Source organism: Dipodomys spectabilis, unplaced genomic scaffold (assembly GCF_019054845.1).
Source record: "Dipodomys spectabilis isolate Male_0828 unplaced genomic scaffold, ASM1905484v1 ptg000147l, whole genome shotgun sequence".
Taxonomy (NCBI): Eukaryota; Metazoa; Chordata; class Mammalia; order Rodentia; family Heteromyidae; genus Dipodomys; species Dipodomys spectabilis.
This window is the reverse complement of record NW_024870824.1, coordinates 1333516-1351303: the sequence shown is the minus strand read 5'-3', so window position 1 is coordinate 1351303 and position 17788 is coordinate 1333516. Positions and strand designations below refer to the sequence as shown.

The following is a 17788-nucleotide window of genomic DNA, read 5'->3' as shown; positions in this document are numbered from 1 at the left end:
TTGCTTGAAAATTTTAAATATTTCACTATATTCTTGCTTACATATTTCAGAGGAGAAATCAGATATAATTTTTATCGTTTTTTGTTTGTTTTATGGTCAGTTGTGTGGCTTGAACTAAGGGACTGGGTGCTATCCCTGAACTCTTTTGCTCAAGACTAGTGCTCTACCACTTTGAACCACAGCTCCACTTCCAGTTTTCTGGTGGTTAATTGGAGATAAGAGTCTCATGGGGACTTTTCTTCCTGGGCTGGCTTTGAATTGTGATGCTTTTAGCTCTCAGCCTCCTGAGTAGGTAGGATTACAGATGTGAGTCACTGGTGCCTGGCTGATTAAAAAAAAATTGTCTTCTTCCAAGATTTTTGCATTATTTCTGATTTTTCTGTAGTTTAAAAATCCTACATATTTTGTGAGCTTCTTGATTCTGTGTTTGATTTCTGACATTAATTTCTGGAAATTTCTAGGCATGAGTGCTTACTTAGTTCCTTTCTTCTGCTGACATTACCACATTATACCTTATGTAGCTGACTCGTGGTTCTTGACTATCCCGTATGCCTTTTTTTTTTTTTTTTTTTCTGTCACATGGGATTTGAACTCTGGGCTTGGGTGCTGTCCTTGTGTTCTTCAGCTCAAGGGGAGCACTCTACCGCTTGAGCCACAATACCACTTCTGGTTTTCTAGTGGTTTATTGGAGATTAGATTCTCACTGACTTTCCTGCCCAGGCTGGCTTTGAACTGCGATCCTCAGATCTCAGCCTCCTGAGTAGCTAGGATTACAGGCGTGAGCCACTGGTGCCCAGCTGTTGTGTACTTTTTAATGTTTGTTGGAAGTGTGCTAAATATTGACATCTTAAGATGTATTTCCTTCATTGTGCAAGATCTGATGACATTGACAAATAAGACAAGTAAATAAGATCAGTGTTGGTGGTTAATCCTAGCTATTCAGGAGGCTGAGATATGAGACTGTTATTTCCAGTTAACTAGTAAAAAGCCAGAAGTGGAGGTATGGCACAGTGATAGAGCACCAGCCTTGAAGGAAAAAGCTAAGGAAGAGCTCTGAATTGAAGCACCAGTACTGGCACATGTGCATGCGTGCACATGACATAGTGATAGATGAAAGAAATAAGAACTTTTTTTGGTTTTGTTTTTGTTGGTCATGGAACTTGAACTTGGGGCCTTGGTATTGTCACTGAATTCTTTTTGCTCAATGCTTGTGCTCTACTACTTGGAGCCACAGTGCCACTTCCAGTTTTCTGCTGGTTAATTAGAGATGAGTCTCACAGACTCTTTGAATCATGGCTTTGAACCATGATCCTCAGATCTCAGCTTCTTGAGTGGCTAGGATTATAGGCACAAGCCACCAACACCTGGCTGAAATAAGAACTTTATTACCTAGAAACTCTTAAGGTAGGGAATATTACTATCAGATCTAAATGGGTTTGTTAACTTGACTCTAGTTTGTCTAGCTGACTTAGGCAATAGCTAAGAGAGCCCAACAGGGTGGTTCCAATTATGGAAGAAGTTAAGGCTATTGGTTTCTAAGGGGAAGAAGTATATAGATGAACCAAACATGTCTCCTTATTAAATACAAACTAAACTGTGAAAGAGTTAGGAATTAGCCTAATTCAACTTCCTCTGGAACAAACTGTTTCTTCTACAATTTTGTCTGTCTCATATCCCCTCCCCCACTCTAGTCTTAGGGTTTGAACTCAGGATCTGGGCATTCTTCTTGAGTTTCTTTTGCTCAAGGCTTGTGCTATACCACTTGAGCCACAGCACCACTTCCCGCTTTTTTTTTTTTAAGTGGTAGTGAGGAATTGAGCCCAGGGCTTCATGCCTGCCAGCCAAGTAGTCTTCCACTAAGCCACATTCCTAGCTTTTGTCTGTGTTTTTTTACATTAACTAGGTAACTGATTTCTTTTTATAGAAGGTGAAGACTTAGCTCACTTTGCTGTCTCTTATCTTGTTACCTTATGACATAATGGTAATTTTTGTTAAAGAATATCCTATATTCACAGTTGACAGTTATGTATCTAGCTTTTCTCTTTACCATCTAGTTTTCATTGGAATTAATAAATGTTTCTTTTTCCAGCACTAATGCAGTCAAAATATTCTCCTAATTGCATTTGTGTATCTCCATGTTGATACTTAATCAAATTTAACTCTATTTTTTTTTTTTTTTTGTCAGTCCTGGTGCTTGAACTCAGGGCCTGAGCACTGTCCCTGAGCTGCTTTTGCTCAAGGCTAGCACTCTACTGCTTCAGCCACAGTGCCACTTCTGGCTGTGGTGCTGAGGAATCGAACCCAGGGCCTCATGCATGCAAGGCAAGTGCTCTACCACTGAGCCACCTTCCCAGCCTCCAAATTTAACTTCTTAAAGCAAGTCTGCCTGAGATATCCTTAAGGTTCTATTTTGGACTTCTTGTATATGGTACTGTTGAATTAGTGGTTATTATAGTATCTCCAGCTTTATCTTTGAGGTGTTTTCTTCATTGTGATACTGGGTTATAGTCTCCTATTACCAAGATATCATGTCTTTCTTGTGGTGTATTCTCAAGTTTTTTTTTTATTTTAAACTACAGATTCTAACTATATACCTTGATAAAATATACATGGAAAATAAATCTTTTGAGAGCCTACATATATGATATATCTCTAATTATACCCTCATACTTAATTTATAGCCTTGCATATGGAATATTAGATTAGACACAAATTTCTTTCAGAATATGATGGTGTGGTTCAGTTGCTTGCTTTTAGTGTTGTTATTGAAGTTTGATGCTGGTCTGGGAATGTGGCTTAGTGGTAGAGTGCTTGCCTTGCATCCATGAAGCCCTGCGTTTAGTTCTTCACTGCCACATAAACAGAAAAAGCCAGAAGTGGCGCTGTGGCTCAAGTGGTAAAGTGCTAGTCTTGAGCAAAAGCAGTTCAGGGACAGTGCACAGGTCCTGAGTTCAAGCCCCAGGACTGCCAAAAAAAAAAAAAAGAAAAAAAAGAAAAGCAGTTTGATTTGTATGAGAAGCTTTTTTCTTCCTAGATGTCTGTAGAATCTTTTTTAAAGCTAGAAATCTTAAATCTTATGATATTTGCAAAAATGGCCATTGGTTTATTTTCATCATTTTTGCTAGACTTACAGATAAAGACCTTTTAAGTTTGTAAGATCGTTTCCTTTTACCCTGGAAAATTTAATAGATTAAAAAAATTTCTTCATTTTCACTATAAGCTTTTGCATTTTTTACAATGTATCTCTGTTATTAGCTCTGTATAGTATATTCTCAGTGAATACTCAATTTTTGGCCATTATGTAATGAGGGTAAAATCAGGATGTACAATAATGGGGAGGTTAATTGAAGTTTAAATTAGTACTGAAAGTAGAATTTTTAAGATTCCTAGACTTATTATCCTCATATGAGCCTTTTAAAGTTTTGTAGTATACTTGATTTTCTGTTTTTCCTGTATTGGCACTGGGTTTAGTGTATAACTAGGATTATAGGTGTGAGGCACCAGCACCTAGCCTATTTACTTTTTATTACCTTTTATTTCTTTTGCTACAAAGCTACCTGTATAGCTTACCTTTTGTGGTAAGTGAAAGAAAGGCTAAAGTTTAGGGTATTGTGAAAATGAATATGTATTTATTTTTTCTTTACTACTCTTTTGAAACTCTGAATTCTACCCAATTTAGAATCTCAGAATTAACCACAATATAGTGTTATATGAGGTTACAACTACGTTTTCCTGTATGTGTCCATTTTCAAAGAGGCCTCTTGGACTAGGATTATAGCTTAATGGTAGAGAGCATGCCCAGCATACATAAAGCCTTCAGTTCTGTCTCTAGCACTGAAAAAAAAATCCTAAAAAAGCTGTCTCATGTATAATCACAGTCAGAACTTCTATTCATTCAGCAAATATTTATTATCAAGTATATGAAAGATATTGGTCATCAGAGATACATTATTTAACAAAACAGGCAAACTTCTGTGTTCATGACATTCACAGTTCTAAAGGAATATATAATTGTAGTATAGCCTAGGATAAAATAATTGGGTGGATATCACTTTCCTTGGAAAAATAACTTACATATTTTTAATGTAATCACTTCACTTGAAATAGAAATTACAAGGTTATTATTATTATTATTATTATAAAATGGCTTAAAAATGAGAAGATTGGGGTTAGACACAATTGACACATGATTATAATCTCATCTGCTGGGTGGTGGAGATCCAGAGGATTGTGGTTCAAGGGTAACTAAGGCAAAAATTTAGTGAGACCTTATCTCAACCAATAAGCTAGACAAGGTGACATATGACAGTCATCCTACTGTCCAAGCCAGCCTTAGACATATGAGACAACCAGTCTCATATGCTTATGAGACTGTATTCAAAAAAATAAAATGAGAAGGGCTGAGGGTGTGGCTCAAGTAATAGAACATGTCATTTCTGAGTCCAAATCTAGTGCCATTAAAAGAGAAGCTTGATAGAAGATTGGTGAGCAGAAGGGGAAACTACTTGCTAATCAAAATGGTAATTGTTAGCACCAAATATACAAGTCCCTTTTTCTCATATGTGCATATGTATTAAAATATACATTTCTTTAGAAAATTGTATACTTTAAAACTTCCATATATATATTTATGTTGGTTCTGGGGCTTGAACTCAGGGCTTGGGTATTGTCCCTGAGCTTTTTTTTTAATTGGTCATGGGGCTTGAACTCTGAGCCTGGGAGCTGTCCTTCAGCTTTTCAGCTCAAGGCAAGTGCTCTACCACTTGAGCCACAGCGCCACTTCCAGTTTTCTGGTGGTTTATTGGAGATAGGAGTCTCACGGACTTTCCTGCCCAGGCTGGCTTTGAACCGTGATCCTCAGATCTCAGCCTTCTGAGTAGCCTTCTGAGCCACTGGTGCCTGGCTGTCCCTGAGCTTTTTGCTCAGACTAACATACTACCACTGAACTTCAGCTGTACTTTTAACCTTTTAGTAGACTTTCCTATTCAACTTGGCTTTGAACTCTGATCCTTAGATCTCAACCTTCTGAGAAACTAGGATTATATTCTTGTATTAATAACACCCAGCTATATTTTTATTAATGTTTAATGTTTTTATTAGTGTTTAATGTTTTTATTAATAATTCATTTGTCAGATGATTGTACTTTTTTTTTTTTTTTTGGTCGGTCGTGGGGCTTAAACTCTGGGCCTGGGCCCTGTCCCTCAGCGCTTCAGCTCAAGGCAAGAGCTCTACCACTTGAGTCACAGCGCCACTTCCAGTTTAGTGAGTGGTTTATTGTCAGTGAGACAATAAACCTGCCTGGGCTGGCTGGCTTTGAACCGAGATCCTCAGATCTCAGCCTTCTGAGTAGCAAGGATTACAGGCATGAGCCACCAGTGCCTGGAAGATGATTATACTTTTAATGGATGTGTAATATTTAGTTTTATAAATGTCCCATAATTTAAATTTATGTACTGTTTTCTTCTCTTATTTTCTTCCCCAACTGTTAATACTCAGGGAAATAAAGATATATTTGAATTGGTACTGAATCTCTGTACTTTAATGGACATAGACAAAGCTGAAGCAGGGGAGTAGGTTAGAATGTGGGAAGGATTTTTCAATACTGTTTATATTATACATTGCTTATATTCTATCTTATTTTAAAATATTTATAAATGTTTAACTCTGGCATGTTTAGTTTCAAATACACAAAAATCTCATTAGCATTATGTTACCTTTGCTAGTCTCTGAACTTTCAGCGAATTCTCTTTGTTTACAGCTGGGCTCAAAATGCAGAGAGCTCAAAGATATTCATTTTGGCCAGTGTTACAAGATCTCAGATGAAGGCATGATTGTCATAGCTAAAGGCTGCCTGAAACTACAAAGGATATACATGCAGGAAAACAAATTAGTAAGTATCCTTTTACATGTACATGCTGTTTATTTTGTTTCAAACCTGCAAATTACTTAAACTTGGTAAATTTTCTTCTGTATTTTTATTACTTGAGAGACAAATAATATTTAACAAAAAGCAAAAATCCTCTTAAACTATTATTTTCAAAATTGGATATAATTAACTAGAAACTTACATGTGGTACTTGCTTCATAAACATTCCTTATTATACATCCATGTATTACTGTATCTTTTCTAATTTCTGACAGTGAACCAATTCAAGTAAATTGGAAAATAAAAAATTTGTTTAACAAACATGTCTATTGTTGTTGAAATAATGATAATTCTAGAGAATTAAAAATGTTAATACCCAGAAAAATGTATACTTGTGAAAATAGTAATTTTGATAATTGATAATTATATACATCTTGTAAGCATATCCACATGTAACTCAGACACATTAAACGTATTTAATATATTTAAAACTAGTCATTTTACCTGGATTGGGAGGTAATTCAAAAGTAGATGATTCATTGGGTTTTACAGTCATCACCAATATCTACTTTTTAAATTCTAGAACATTTTTATTAGCTCTCTTGCCCAGTAAACAATCCCTCCCTGTTTCCCTTCTTGCCTTACTCTAGCACCTGGCAATCGTTAATCTACTTTTTATGATTTTTCCTATCTTAGATATTTTATAGAAGTAGGATCATACAATATGTGATCTTTTATGCCTGCTATTTTCTATGATATTTTCAAGGATTCAGCCATGTTATAGTCTATATTAATGCCTAGTTCCTTTTTGTGACTGAATAATATTACTATTAATAATAATAATATTTTGTGATAGGTATCTCATACAGATTAACCAAAATATGCTACTGGGAAGGCATTGGTAGTTCCCAATATTGAAAAAATAATATGAAGTATTTTATTAGTCATAAATAGATTGCATTTTTATAAAGAAGACTTGTTATTACATTGTATCTCCAAAGTACTTCTTGTTGCCCTTCCTAGTTTATAAAATTTGAAAATATCTTATATATAAATGAGTTTTGAAAGATTTTTTTAAAAGTATGAGCACTTTTCATGAGACAGTATTATTTAATGAAGATTTTAAGAGCTAAGGACATGGCTTAAATGAGAGAGCGCCTGCCTAACATTCTCAAAGCCTTCAGTTCAAATTCTATTACTGCAAAAACGAAAGATTTTAGAAAGATTAAAACACTGTAAATTAAAAATACTTGATAGTCCTCTTTACATTTAATATGACTATAATTACTTGAAAGTGTATGATCTTATAAAGAGAATTAGATTTTGTGGATCAGAGAGACTAAATTTTAATCTCTGCTATCTCTGCTTTTGTGTTGTCATCTGAGAGATACCTTAGGGTCTGTAAACTTTATTTGGTATTAGTGTTGTTGATATTTGTCTTTTTTTGTGTGTGTGTGGATTTGTAGTTTTGAGGAGTACATGACATAGTATCTTCAAATTGCTAATACAATTGAGAAAGAAACTAAACTAGTAGCTCTTTTTAGGGTAACAGCTATATTTGTTGTTGGTTTCGACTTAATATTCAACATAAACTCAAAGTTAGTAGTCATAACTTAAGAATTATTTTCTTAATAAGAATGGTATTTGTAGATTTTGATCAATATTTGTTTCTGTGTAAATGCAAAAATTTGTTTTTATTGACATAGTAAAAAATTTCAGCTAGTAGTTTCCCAATAGAAACAACTGCTTATTTTCAAAAGTTCTTCATTTTCACATTACTTTTTCCCTAATATTGTCATAAGCTGGGTGTTGGTGGCTCATGCCTGTAATCCTAGTTACTCAATCGGCTCAGATCTGAGGATTGCTGTTGGAAGCCAGTTTGGGCAGAAAAGTCTATGAGACTCTCCAATAAATTACTTAGAAAAAGCTGTAAGTGGTTTTGTGGTTTAAGTGGTAGAGTGCTAGCCTTGAGCACCAAAAGGCTCAGGGACTGTGCCCAGGTCTTTAGTTCAAGTTCCAGGACTTGCCCCCCCCAAAAAAAAAGAAAAAAAAAAAGTAAAAGCTGTCATAGAGCTGGTTGCCAGTGACTCTGATGCCTGTAATGCTTCCTACTCAGGAGGCTGAGATCTGAGGCCCATGCATAATTCAAAGCCAGGTGGTGCAGGAAAGTTGGTGATACTTTTTTCTCCACTTAACTACCAAAATGTTGGAAGTGGAACCTGTAGCTCAGTAATAGAGTGCTAGCCTTGAGCAAAAAAGCTCAGAGACAGTGCCCAAACCCCAAGTTCAAGCCTCAGGACTGGCACAAAAAAATAAAATAAAAAAAGGAAAGAAAAGTTGTCATACACTTAACATATACCTAACTCTAAGGAAATCTGTTCAGGATTTGTTTTTAATCATTAACTATTTTTATTTTATTGGCAATTCAAAGTAATTTGGCTAAATCTTGAATCTTTCAGCAATCTTTCCATTTAAGGTTCAAGTACATTTACAACAAATTAAATTCTATTGGATAATTGGGTTGTTGAGTTACCTACCCATTGGAACTTCTCTTTAGCTTAAAAATTCATGAAATAAATAGAAATATTTAAATTCCTGAGAAAGCCGACAATGTAAATAATTTGGCTTTTGTTATTTTTGACAAGTATTACTGGTTATTTAACAATAGATACTTTATATTAATTACTGATAGAGGTATTCTGAGAATAGTCAGAAAGGATACTAGTAAAATTTCACCTGTATATTGACAGATATTTGTAATTAGACAAGTGATTTACTCTATTAATTAGCTGAATTTTATCAAAAGGAGTATTAGAGCTTTATTATGTAGTCAAAAAGAAATCATAGCATAGTAGTTTTTAAATGATAAGCTTTATTGATTCAAAGTAGCAAGTAAATTAGTTTTCTTAGATATTGGCAGTGTTTGAGTAGACATCCCTTTGTATTTTGTGTTGGCCTTTAGATGGCAGCATTGTCTTTGTATATTCCAGTGGCATAGCTTTATGTGTCTTTGATGTAACTTTGAAGATGCAGAGCTCACCTACTTTCTGGTGATGTTTTACCTCATTAAAATTTTTTTTTCCTTAGGTATTAATGGGAAAATTTCTTTTCCAAGTCATATAGCTGCAGGTAGATTGCTCCAAGGTGAACTTCATTGTATATGATGTAACAAGATGATTGAATGTTCTTTCTTGTGACCCTTTAAGTAGAATAAAGGTTAGAGTAAGGAAAGGATTCCCGTGTCATTAGAAAGATGTTTATATGTGGAAAGGAAGGACAGTGATGTTACAGGTGCGTTATGGTGAAACAAAGATTTGAGATCTTACAAGTAGAATCTTCTAAAAAAATTTTGTTTCAGTCATTTTTGATAAGACAAGCACTCCATGGTTCTAGTTGTCTAGTTGTGTATATCCTAGAAATAGATTTGAGGAATTTAAATATAGTGTGAGTCTGTTATATAGCACACACATTCCTCTCTTATTATGATTGCTTTTTTTTTTTGGTCAGTTGTGGGGCCTGAGCTCTGGGCCTGGGCCCTGTTCCTCAGCTCTTCAGCTCAAGGCTAGCGCTCTACCACTTGAGCCACAGCACCCACTTCCGACTTTTTCTGTTTATGTGGTGCTGAGGAATTGAACCTGGGGCCTCATTCCTGTGAGGCAAGCACTCTACCACTGAGTCACCTTCCCAGCCTTATGATTGCTTTTGTGTCACAAAGATTTTTTTTCCCAGTCCTGGGCTTGAACTCAGGGCCTGAGCACTGTCTCTAAGCCTCTTTTGCTCAATGCTAACACTCAACCAATTGAGCCACACAGTGCCGCTTCTGGCCTTTTCTATTTATGTGGTACTGAGGACTAGAACTCTGAGGAGAGTTGTATTGCTGTGCTATTCCATTGTGAAGATGAGGGAAATAGACATGGTGGGCGGGTGGGCAGCAGGCATGGAAAGCAAATAGGAGGTCAAATTGGTTTTAATAATACAACTCTCCATATTTTTTCATTAATGAGGTCAGAGCTTCTAATGTATGAGTCCCAAAGTGTTTTGGGGTTCACATTCAAATCACAGCAGTTGTATAGCTATTGACAATCTGGAACTAATCTAATTATTATTATTATTTTTTGCCAGTCCTGGGACTTGAACTCAGGGCCTGGGCACTGTCCCTGAGCTGCTTTTACTCAAGGCTAGCACTCTACCACTTGAGTCATAGCACCACTTCTGGCTTTTTCTGTTTATGTAGTCCTGAGGAATGGAACACAGGGCTTCATGTGTGATAGGCAAGCACTAGCTAAGCTACCTTCCCAGCCCATAATCTAAATGTTTTCTCTGTTTTATTTCTCTGTTTCCTGCACAAGTATTTTACTGTTCTTTTTAATTAATAAAGTTTTATTTTGTGCTGCACCTGGGGTTGACACTTGTACTGGGGTTGACTTGACACTGCACTCTTACTCAGCTTTTTTGCTCATAACTGGAACTCTGCCATTTGAACCACACCTCCATAGAGGGTTTACAGTTACATAAGTTAGAAAAACATCTTTTTGGACAATGTCACCCCTTTTCCTTGCTTTCTCCCAGTTTTTCCCTCTGGACCCCACCTACAAATTGTATATGAACTTACATTTTGTTTTGTTTTTCATTTTGGGTCCGGTCGTGGGCCTGAACTCTGAGCCTGGGCGCTGCCCCTCAGCTCTTAGCTCAAGGCTAGCACTCTACCACTTGAGCCACAGCACCACTTCCGGCTTTTTTTTTTTGCTTATGGGTGCTGAGGAATTGAACCCAGGGCCTCAAGCATGCAAGGCAAGCGCTTTACCACTGAGCCACCTTCCCAGCCCCTGAACTTACATTTTTTTTATATTGAGAAGTAAAAAAATACACTAAAGCTGGGCACTGGTTTCTTATACCTGTAATCCTAGCTACTCAGGAGGCTGAGATCCAAGGATTGCGATTCAAAGTCAATGTGGTTCAAATCCAGTTTGGACAGGAAAGTCTGTGAGAATATTACCTCCAGTTAACCACCAGAAAACCTAAAGGGGAGCTATGACTTAGAGTGGTAAAATATTATCTTTGAACAAAAGAGCGCAGGGACAATGCCTGAGTTCAAGCCCCTGGTTAACAGACCCTCCCCCCCCCCAAAAAAAAAACCCACAAAAAACAACAAACACCCAAACAAACAAAAACACTGAAAAAGTAAAACATCTATGTTGTTCTTAGCCAGAAATTGTTAACAATTCATTAAAGTTGCTTTTGAATTAATAAAGCCAATAAATGTGAATCCCTGTTGTCTTGCAGTGCTGTCATACCATTGTCTCCTTCCCAAGACAGTTATGGTGCTGATCTCTAACTCCTTAAAAAAATATTTCAGAAGCATTCATGAAAGCAACCATGAACAACATGTGATTGATGCTGTTTATTTTTTTGCCTCATAATTTATATCTGATGTCATTGGTTGAGCATCTGGTTTTATAAAATGTCAAATCTACACTTTGCTGTTTTAGTTTCGAGACCTAGCTACAATGAATATTTTTTCTTTTAACTGCTAGTGTTCTGTCATATGTATGTGTCTCCTGTTTATCCATTTGTTATTGAAGGCCACATATGTGCTCAGTTTTTCACTATCATAGAAAGTGTTGCAGTAAATCCTTTGGTAAGTCTCCTATGTTTAATGGTTTTTCTAGGTATATACCTGGAAGTGTCATTACAAGGTACTAAGATATGTGCATTTTCAAATGTTTTACTGAATCATAGTAAATTATTCTTTACTTTTAAATTTTCATTAAATTATGTTAAATGGATATCTATCAGCAGTGTAAATCAGACCTCAGGGATGTTTCTTTTTTTTTTTTTTTCTAATTTTTTTATTGTGAGTAAGTGGTTACATAATTTCCCAAATTTCACAGTATTGTGGGATAGTGATGCTTAGTTAAAGTCACAAACACATTCTAACTTTCCTGGAGCAAATTGTCTATCACAGTATATAACATTTATATAACAGCTATTTCTTCCATGTTGGGTGGTATGTACATTTCTTTTGTTTTGCATAGCATCAGCTGTTTAGGGATGTTCCTTGATGATGGATTGTCACCTTTTTGGGGAGCAGGAGTTTTTAGATACCATTTTTCTCTTTTTTGTTGACATAAAGTAGATATTCCTTGATATTGATTTAGTAACATTTGGTTTATTACTGAATTGAATGTACTTTTTATATTATTATTAATAATTTTTTTTATTGTGAAAATACCGTACCGAGGAGTTACAATTACATGGGCAAGGTAATGAGTACATTTCTTATCAAGCTTTGTTGCTTCCTCCTTTGTTTCCCCTTACCATTCCTTCCCTCCCATTCCCCTCTGAATTAAATGTACTTCTAAGTGTATTTCTTCAACTATTTTGGAAATGTACTTTAAAAAAGAAGCTGTATTTGAATATACAAATAGAAATTTAAAATAGTTTAAAGATGCATAGTCAATAGTCCTTTGTAAGTAAGTTTAGTTTAGTTGTTACTGTATTAATGATGTCATCTTTATATATCAGTCATTAGTGTACTCAGAGTATTTGTGTGAACAATTTAACAGTATGAAGTTCTAACCAACAAAAATGTAATGTTTGTTCTTATTAGAAATATGTTGACTTGTATATTTTTACCATTAATATAATTAGTTTTATCTTTTAGGTACTATTTGAAAGATCCAGTGTAATTAAAAATAGAAGTTAAACAAAATCTCAATGTAGGAATCCATTTTTGCTCATTATAAGTTTTTTGCTGAGTTTTTTCATTCTCTTTTTTTTTTTGTCAGTCGTGGGGCTTGAACTCTGGGCCTGGGTGCTGTCTCTCAGCTCTTCAGCTCAAGGCGAGCACTCTACCACTTGAGCTACAGCACCACTTCTGGTTTTCTAGTGGTTTGTTGGAGATAGGAGTCTCACAGTCTTTCCTGCCCGGGCTGGCTTTGAACCGCGATCCTCAGATCTCAGCCTCCTGAGTAGCTAGGATTACAGGCGTGAGCTACTGGCGCCTGGCTTGCTCATTCTCTTTTCAATATACTAGTGTTTCTTCTTAGACCATTTAAAAAATCTATCAGAGGGCTGAGAAGGTGGCTCAGTGGTAGAGTGCTTGCCTTGCATGCATGAGGCCTTGGGTTCGATTCCTCAGCACCACATAAGCAAAAAGAAAAAAGCTGGAAGTGGCACTGTGGCTCAAGTGGTAGAGCACTAGCCTTGAGCTGAAGAGCTGAGGGACAGTGCCCAGGCCCAGAGGTCAGGTCCCATAACTGGATCCCCAAAAAACAAACAAACAAACAAAAATCTATCAGATAATTTTGTAGGAATATAAATTTAATATGTTACGTAAAAAGAGTAGCAAACAATATAGAATGAATATGTATGTGTTAATATGTGTATACTGTTGTCAGTAGGCCAGGCAGTGGTTTAGATAATATCCAAATGACTTTGCTTTGGAATGCATTACTTTTTTTTTCTCTGAAGATTTAATCATCTAATTACATTTTCTTTTGGCTGGTCATGGGGCTTGAACTCAGGGCTTGGGTACTGTCCCTGAGCCTCTTTATGCCCAAGGCTAGCACTCTACCACTTACATCATAGCACAACTTCAGGGTTTTTTCTGAGTAGTTATATGGAGATAAGAGTCTCACCGACTTGGGCTGGGAAGGTGGCTCAGTGGTAGAGTGCTTGCCTTGCATGCATGAGGCCCTCAGTTCGATTCCTCAGCACCACATAAGCAGAAAAGCCGGAAGTGGGGCCGAGGCTCAGGTGGTAGAGCGCTGGTCTACAGCTGAAGAGCTGGGGGACAGTGCCCAGGCCCAGAGTTCAGGCCCCACAACTGACAAAAAAAAAAAAGAGTCTCACCGACTTTTCTGCCTGGTCTGGTTTTGAACTGTGATCCTCTGATATAAGCCTCCTGAATAACTAGGATTACAGGCATGAGCCACTGCTACCTGGCTTACAGTTTTTTTTAAATATTCAAATAAGTTAATAAATTCTAGGGACTAATCAGTGAATTGTAGGAGATGCCTAAATGCCAACAGGACCTCAGAAAGAAGTTGATGTAGCTGAGTGCTAGTGGCTCATGCTTGTATAATTCTAGGGACTCAGGAGGCTCAGATCTGAGGATCATAGTTTAAATGAGGCTGGGCAGCACAGTCTGTGAGACTTTTATTTCCGATTAACCACCAAAAGCCACAAGTGAAAGTGTATATCAAGTAGTATAGTACCAGTCTTGAGCAAGGAACAGTGTCTAGATCTTGAGATCAAGCCTCTGATGCAAATATAATGGGGATAATGCAGAATTTTTTATCATTAAATTGGAAACTTGAAGTAACATATATATGTTTTCTAAATTTAAATTTAAAACAGTTTTGTTTTTAGTGCTGATCCTGGGACTTTAACTCAGGGAATGGACCCTGTCCTTGAGCTTTTGTGCTCAAGGCTAGTGCTCTACCACTTGAGACAAGCTCTATTTCTTGCTGTTTGTTGCTTAATTGGAGATAAGAGTCTTACCAACTTCCTTACCAGGACTGGCTTTAAACCTTGATTTTCAGGTCTCAGCCTCCTGAGCAACTAGGATTATAGATGTAATCCACTGATGCTTGGCTTAAATATTATTATTATTATTTTAATTTTTATTTTTTTATTGTGAAAATAGTGTACAGAGGGGTTACAATTACATGGGCAAGATAATGAGTACATTTTTTATCAAGCATTATAGCCTCCTCCTTTGTTTCCCCTTCCCATCCCTTCCCATCTTCCCCCCGCCCCCCCCCAATTCTTTCCCCCCCCCACCAAAGTTGTAAAGTTTGTTTTCGACATACTGACTTGTACTTCTCATTGTTGCAGTGGGTCCACCTGTATCCCTATTTAAACGACTTGTTTTTCCCCTTCCCCTCCACAAATTATACCCACATCAAATACAGTGAAAGCACGGGTTATACTGTGGGGGAGGGACATTCAAAGCAACAAAGAAATTATCTTATAAATGCGTTAGAGACAATGTCATGAAAGAAAAAAAAAACATTTGAATACATATCTTAGGGTTCATATCCCTGACATCACCGTGTCTGACCTTTTCTGCTTGACTCAGACATATACTAGATAAATATTATTTTTTAAAAGTTTTTACCATCAAATTCTATACTTCTCTTTTTGAGGGTTTAAAATTATAGTTGGTGGGTATTTTTAGTGGCACAATTACCCTATTTAGTGGTTATTGTTGAAGTGCTGATTTTTATGTATAATTTTTGTTTATTTTTAACATTTTAAAATCCAGAAAGATTTTTAAGTAAATGAAATGTTCTCTTACATGTAAGTGAAAAAGCTTTGTGCTCAACTGCTGGCACTAGGAGAAAGTGGATTGAGATGAAAAATTGAATCATTAGGCTTGGCAAATAGAAATTTTCTAAGGCTAGATGCCAGTGTGTATAGTGGGAGTACATTAAGCCTGTCATTTATGAGTACATGTTCCTTAACTACCTTTCTAGTCTGTCAGTCAACAAGTGAGAGATATTTGGATCTAGGGAGAAGTTGCGGCTAATGCTTTTCTTTATCCAAAGTAATGAGGTGCTAGGGTTTTAGGTTATCAAAGACTTATTATTTCAGCTATTAGGCTTAAGGGAAGAATTGGAGAATTAACTTGTCTCTCCCTCCATCTCCTCCTTTCTCTCTCTCTCTCTCTCTCCTCCCTGCCTCTCTCCCTTATGCCTTTCTTCATTAACATTTGCTCTTCCTTTTTTTCCTGTTTCTTTTTTTTATTAGCGTATATGAAAATTGCAGTTTTGAATATAAAGTTGCTTGTTTTTAGGTCATAGATGCTGCTTTTTTCATCGTTTCATTGTAGTTATAAAGAAAAGATGCATTATTATGAAAGTTCTATGCCACTTGGGCTTTTTATTAGACTCTTTTTAATCAAAAGCTATTCAAGTTGTATTCTTATCTAAACCTGAGTAACAAATACTGTTCCTATTAGTGCTGAAGATTTTACTTGCTCATATTATATAGGTTGTCTTCCTTTTCTGTCTTATTTGAAATTGTTAATTGAAATTGTTATGCTGAATGTAAATTTACCTGAGGCTCAATAGAAAGATGTTGGGATGAATTCTTTTCTTCTAACTATATTTCTGGAGTTTAGTAGCTGATAAGTTTAAAGGCCAGATGAAGTCTGTAGTATTTTGATATTTGCATCCCTTCCCCTGATACATCTAGGTTCCAAACAAATTGATACAAGTATTTTTCTGTAGAGGATGCCAAGAACCATTAGTTTTAGTTTCTTAAATGTTACTATAGTAGTTGTCTGATTAATTCAGGAGATTTTGGGGACAGGAAATTTGTACTGTCTGTTGCCAGATTTTCATTGGTGGATTCAGATTTGATAGTAAAATGTAGATTTTTTTATATATATAATATTTATAAAAATATTGAGATTCTGTAATTCAAAGAAAAGTTATTATATAGTATGCATTTAATATATAGTTGGGTGATTGTTTTTAAATTTTATTTTATTGTAAAGATGCTCTATGGAGGGGTTAAAGTTAAATGAATAAGGCAATGAGTACATTTCTTGTCAAGCCTTGTTACCCCTTCCTTTTCCCTCCTCCATCTTCTTCACTCCTCCCCCACCCCGAAGTTGTAAAGTACATTTCCAGTATACTGTCTTGTGGGTATCATTGTTGCAATGGGTCATCCTGTGTCCTTGTTTCAGCCTTTTGTTATATCCCTTCCCCTCCCTGTACTAGACAAATGTATATACAAGATGCAGGGTACCAAAATCAAGTATAGCGACAACAGGGGATATATCATAGGGGGAAGAACATACAAAGGAAACAAAAAAAAATCACATAATACATTAAAAACAACAACAATGAAGACCTCTTGTGTCCATATTTTGGGAGTTCATTTCACTTAGCATCAATTTATACGGTCATATGTACATAGCTTTGGGCTTTTCTGCTTATCTGATAAAATTATCCTAGATGTATACTAATTATAGGAAATGAGGGAAACCTTGGGACCTATATCTCTTTGGGTCAGGCTTACTTCACTTAATACAATTTTTTTTCCAAGTCTTTCCATTTCTTAACAAGTTGGGGGGGGGGGTTTCATTCTTTTTGATGGAAGCATAGAATTCAATTTTATGTCTAAATCTCTATATATCTATATATCACATTTTCTTGATCCATTTGTCTACTGAGTAGCATCTGGCTTGGTTCTATATCTAAGCTATGGTGAGTAATGCTGTGATAAACATAGTTGTGTAGCTTTAGTATTGCCTTGTTTGTGATGATTTGGGTAAATGACCAGAAGTGGGATTACTGGGTCTTAGGGGAGCTCTATGTGTAGTCTTTTTTTTTTTGTTTTTGGTCGGTCTTGGGCCTGAACTCTGGGCCTGGACCCTGTCCCTCAGCTCTTCAGCTCAAGGCTAGTGCTCTACCACTTGAGCCACAGCTCCACTTCCGGCTTTTTTCTGCATATGTGGTACTGAGAAATCGAACCCAGGGACTCATGCATGCAAAGCAAGCACTCTGCCACTGAGCCACCTTCTCAGCCCTATGTGTATATAGTCTTTTGAGCAACCTCATACTTCTTTCCAAAGTGGTTGAACAATTTTACACTCCTACCAGCAGTGCAGTAGGGTTCCCTTTTGGCCACATCCCCTTCAGCATCTGTTGTTATTAGATTATTATTATTATTAGCCATTCTAACTTGGGATGTGTGGAATCTCAACTTTTTTTTTTTTTTTTTGTCAATCATGGGGCCTGAACGCTGGGTCTGGGCACTGTCCCTCAGCCCTTCAGCTCAAGGCTAGCACTCTACCACTTGAGCCACAGTGCCACTTCTGGCTTTTTCTGCTTATGTGTGTGTGGTACAGGACCTCATGCATACAAGGCAAGCATTCTACCACTGAGCCACCTTTCCAGTGCTGA

General features: G+C 36.5%; 1 protein-coding gene across 1 annotated transcript in view; it reads left to right on the top strand.

The window, feature by feature from the left end:
- Positions 1 to 17788, top strand: part of Fbxl17 (F-box and leucine rich repeat protein 17) — a 460085-nt gene that overhangs the window by 18334 nt on the left and 423963 nt on the right. The window contains exon 4 of the mRNA XM_042691962.1: positions 5760 to 5891. Coding sequence (XP_042547896.1) covers positions 5760 to 5891 — 132 coding nt within the window. The remainder of the gene's footprint in view (positions 1 to 5759; positions 5892 to 17788) is intronic.